General features: G+C 57.3%; 1 protein-coding gene across 1 annotated transcript in view; it reads left to right on the top strand.

Annotated features, from left to right (window-relative positions):
• Tspan32 (tetraspanin 32) overlaps nt 1-3,847 on the top strand; it is a 35,846-nt gene that overhangs the window by 2,076 nt on the left and 29,923 nt on the right. The window contains exons 2-3 of the mRNA XM_008839201.3: nt 242-356; nt 1,222-1,319. Of these exons, the coding sequence (XP_008837423.1) occupies nt 242-356; nt 1,222-1,319 (213 nt within the window). The remainder of the gene's footprint in view (nt 1-241; nt 357-1,221; nt 1,320-3,847) is intronic.

The following is a 3,847-nucleotide window of genomic DNA, read 5'->3' as shown; positions in this document are numbered from 1 at the left end:
GACACACAGACACACACACACAGAGACACACACACAGAGACACACAGACACACACACACACACAGACACACACACAGACACACAGACACTTGTGGAACTCTGGAAGCTGGCCTGTCTCCTATGAGCCCGGGACTCTGGAAGGAGCTGGGCTGGAAGCCTCCAGAAGCCCAGTACTCTGTTGGTGGGGAGGGGCTCTGCCGCTGTGCCCAGCTCTGACGATGAGCCCACCTCTCACACTCAGCTGCTGGGCCTCTCTGTGGCCGCCATGGTCGTTCACACTCAATTTGGGGACCACTTTGCTGTCATTGGCCAAGTATCCTTGGAGAGGAACCCCTATGAGACCATGCACCACTGGGGTGAGTAAGACGAGGAAGGGCTTGTACAGTGGAAGTGGGGTTGGGGGGCTCTGGGCCCAAGCCACCTGGAACGGAGGAGGAGCTGGCTTGGGCAGGAGTCAGAGGTGACGGAGGCCCCAGTGTCTTGGCTGCACTGGACAGAGGGATGTATGGGGGTGGGTGAGAGCTGACACTCCTGGTTCTCCTGCCCCACAGGAGTGTTCAAGTGGTGTTAGGTAGCCTTGACATCCATGCAGTCAGGAGTCAGACCACCTGGGGCTGGGCTCAGAGAGAGGACGGTGGGATTGAATACCATATTCAGAGGAAAGAGGGTGACTGCTGGACATTCCACTCCTTGGAGAGCGAGAAAAGCTTCAGTGGAGGGAAGGGGTGTCCCTAGTGGGAATGCAAAGGGTCCAGGAGTGTGGGTGCCCAGTGAGCAAGGGTGGGAGACACTCGGGCCCCTGAGTGGGTAATTGGCAGCCCTACTAGCCCTGAGGTTCCCTGCCTCCCAAGGCTCTGAGCCTCCTCAGGCAGGAAGCCTGGGGCCTGGGCCTGGGCTGATAAGGTCACAGCCCCACTGCCACCTGTCATTAGAGTGTAGGGATGTGACTTCAAGATAGTCTCTGAGGCAGGGAGAGCAGGAGAAATGGGGGAAGGAGCCCCCGCCCAACCCCCGCCCTGCTTCTCTCCCCCTCCCCCTTCATTTCCGGTCGTGGGAGGAAAGAGGCCGTTGGGCATCGGGAGGCCCCTCCCCACTGGGTCAGAGATATGTGCCTTTTGAGCCTTCTCCAGAGGCCCAATCCCAGCCTCGTGACCCCCAAAGTGGATTTCAGGCCCAACGTCCACGTGAGAGCCCTCCCCCTCTGTCTCGCTCTTCCTACAGCTTTCTATGTGGGCATCAGCCTGGCAGGCCTGCTGAGCCTGGGTGCTGCACTGACTACCACAGCCACTGTGAGGGAGGCCCAGGGCCTCATGGCCATGGTGAGTTCACTGTGCTGCCAGATAACCCCAGTCCCCAGACAGGGACAAGAGCTGCAGAGGGTAAGCCCAAGGAGATCTCTGATGCCAGCAGAATCCGGATAGAAACAGAGGCCAAGAGATAATGGCCAGTAAGACACTTCGCCAGTCAGGACCCAATACTTGGTTGGTCAGGACCCTCTACCTGGGTTAGTTAGGACTCTCCATGGGGCTCTCCTTCACCCCGTCTTCCCCACATCCAACAATGGTTCTGCAGGGCCCCTGGAACACAGTGCTGGGTCCCCCAAAGCCCTGGGACCATCTCCATCTCCTGGCAGGTCCAGTTATGATACCTAGCAGGCTGTAGGGGTAGAGTTGGAAGAATTACACTTCCTGTTTGGAGACCAGCCAGGGACAGGAAGGTCTCTGTAACAGTACAGTAGCCCAGCTTTCTCCTCACACGGTCCTTCCAGTCATGTGAGGGGTCTCACTGCCCTGGTCTCCAACCCCACAGAAGCCTTTATTGCTGCTACATCTCTCTCTCCACGCGGGTGCCCCTCTGGGCCTTCACAGCCTCAGTGGTCAATCCAGACTCCACCTGCCAGCTCCTCCTCCTCGTGGTCACCCTGTTCCTGCTTGGCCCAGGCCTTCCCCGTCATCTGGGGTGGCTACTCCCTGATGCCCCCTTACCTGCCCCTCCATTCCAGCCATGAGGTCCCTTTCCCCACCTCCACCCTTCTTCCCTTGCATGAGGGCCTCCTTACCCTTGCCTGTGAGTGTTTGGGGGACCAAGGGACCCTTACCTGGGGCTTTGCTTCCTGGATAACCCAATTGGGCTTTCAGGAGCTCCCCAGAATCACAGGCCCCTCAGCCCAGCCTCCATGTTCAGCACATGCTACCAAATGACCCTTGGTCTCCAAGGACAGAGTCGCCTCCTAGAGTTGCCGCGGGGACCAGCCAGGCCTGGGTGAGCCTGGGTGGCGGGGCAGAGCAGGATCTGATAGCTCCAGTCTCACCAGGATTCTTGCTCTGCGGACACAGGGGCAGGGCAGGGATAAGGCTGGGCCTGAGTAGGTACTGAGCAGGGATAGTGTGGCTTTGGGGCCCAGAGGGAGGCCCCAGTGAAGAGGCGACTGGCTACAGAGGATGTGTGCCTTGCTAGATGTGTGTATGGTAGGGTGGAGATAGATATTTACAGAAGACAGCATGAAAGGCCTGGGCCAGAGTGCAGCATCAGACACCAGAGGGCGGCATAGAGCCAGGCTGGAGGGTGTAACTCACTAGGCAAAAGGCAGGTGGGCCAAGGACTTGCTGTACCTGCCCAGACCATGACACACCTTTCTGGACTTCCCAGCATGCCCTTCCTCCTGTGTCCTGTGTGGCACCCCGTTTTATGTGGTCCCAGGAGCACTAGAAATTGCCATTTCATCTCTCTCTCTCTCTCTCTCCCTCCCCCTCTCTGTCTCTCTCCCTCTCTCTCTCTCCCTCTCTCTCTCCCTCTCTGTCTCTCTGTCTCTGTCTGTCTCTGTCTCTGTCTCTCTCTGTCTCTCTCTCCCTGTTTCTGTCCCTCTCCCTGTCTCTGCCTCTCTCTCTCTCTCTCTCTCTCTCTCTCTCTCTCTCTCTCTCATCTCCTCTGTCCAGAGAGAGAGTCTTGGGTAGAACATGGGTCTACCCAGGCCTCTCAAGGCCTCAATTCCAAATCCACAGCCAGACTCCAAGACCCGGATGACTGTTATGTGGCTCAGGCTAATAGGAACCGGCTGTTGGAGGAACAACCAGATGCCTGTCCAGAGCTGTGGTTCTAAGGTCACTCCAGGCTCAGTGTGGGTTCCTGCACCCCAGCACCCTCTGACCCATCATGAACAGTAAGCCCAGCTGGGCCACCACGGGGTCACGGGGAGTCCCGCTGGTCACAGAAGCATGCCTGTGCCTGGCTGTGTGCATGCTTCTGGGCCAAACCCCTTTGCCTGCCCTGCTTGGCCCTGTGACTACCTATGTGTTGTATCTGGCGTGTCTGTGTGTCTGAGCACATGTGAAAGGCCCTGGCAAGTGGAAATATCCCCCTCATGACTATGCCCCACTGCCCCTCCTGCTCCTTCCCGCTCTGCCTTCTACAGCCTCTCAACACAGGAAATCAAAGAGCTAGCAGGGCTGCAGCAGCCCAAGGAAGTGGAGACAAGTTGTTTATGAGTTTATTATTTATTTATTTATTTATTTCCACTTAGAATGCGTAGAGAGCAAATGGTCCAAGTGAATTAGGTCTGATCCCATCCACCAACCTCTCTGCACTGTGAAGGCCTCGGGAAGTCTGGATGGACCCTGGCCCAAGACTGTCACTGAGGGAGAGGGTGGCTTTCTCTTCTGAGAAACAAATGGAGAGAGATGAAATGGTTTTCTGGAAAGGGCTGGTTCTATGCTGGCTCACAGCCTCAGCTGGGAAGAGAGTTGAAGAATGGCTTCCAGATGGGGAAGGCAGCCCTCAGCCACCAGCCAGAGGGAGAAGGAGAAGCAGGAGGAGCAGGAGGAGCAGGAGGAGCAGGAGGAGGAGGAGG

Source organism: Nannospalax galili, unplaced genomic scaffold, assembly GCF_000622305.1.
Source record: "Nannospalax galili isolate Female #2095 unplaced genomic scaffold, S.galili_v1.0 scaffold1639, whole genome shotgun sequence".
Classification (NCBI taxonomy): Eukaryota; Metazoa; Chordata; class Mammalia; order Rodentia; family Spalacidae; genus Nannospalax; species Nannospalax galili.
Note: the sequence above shows the minus strand (reverse complement) of the source record. Positions and strands in the feature narration are given on the sequence as shown.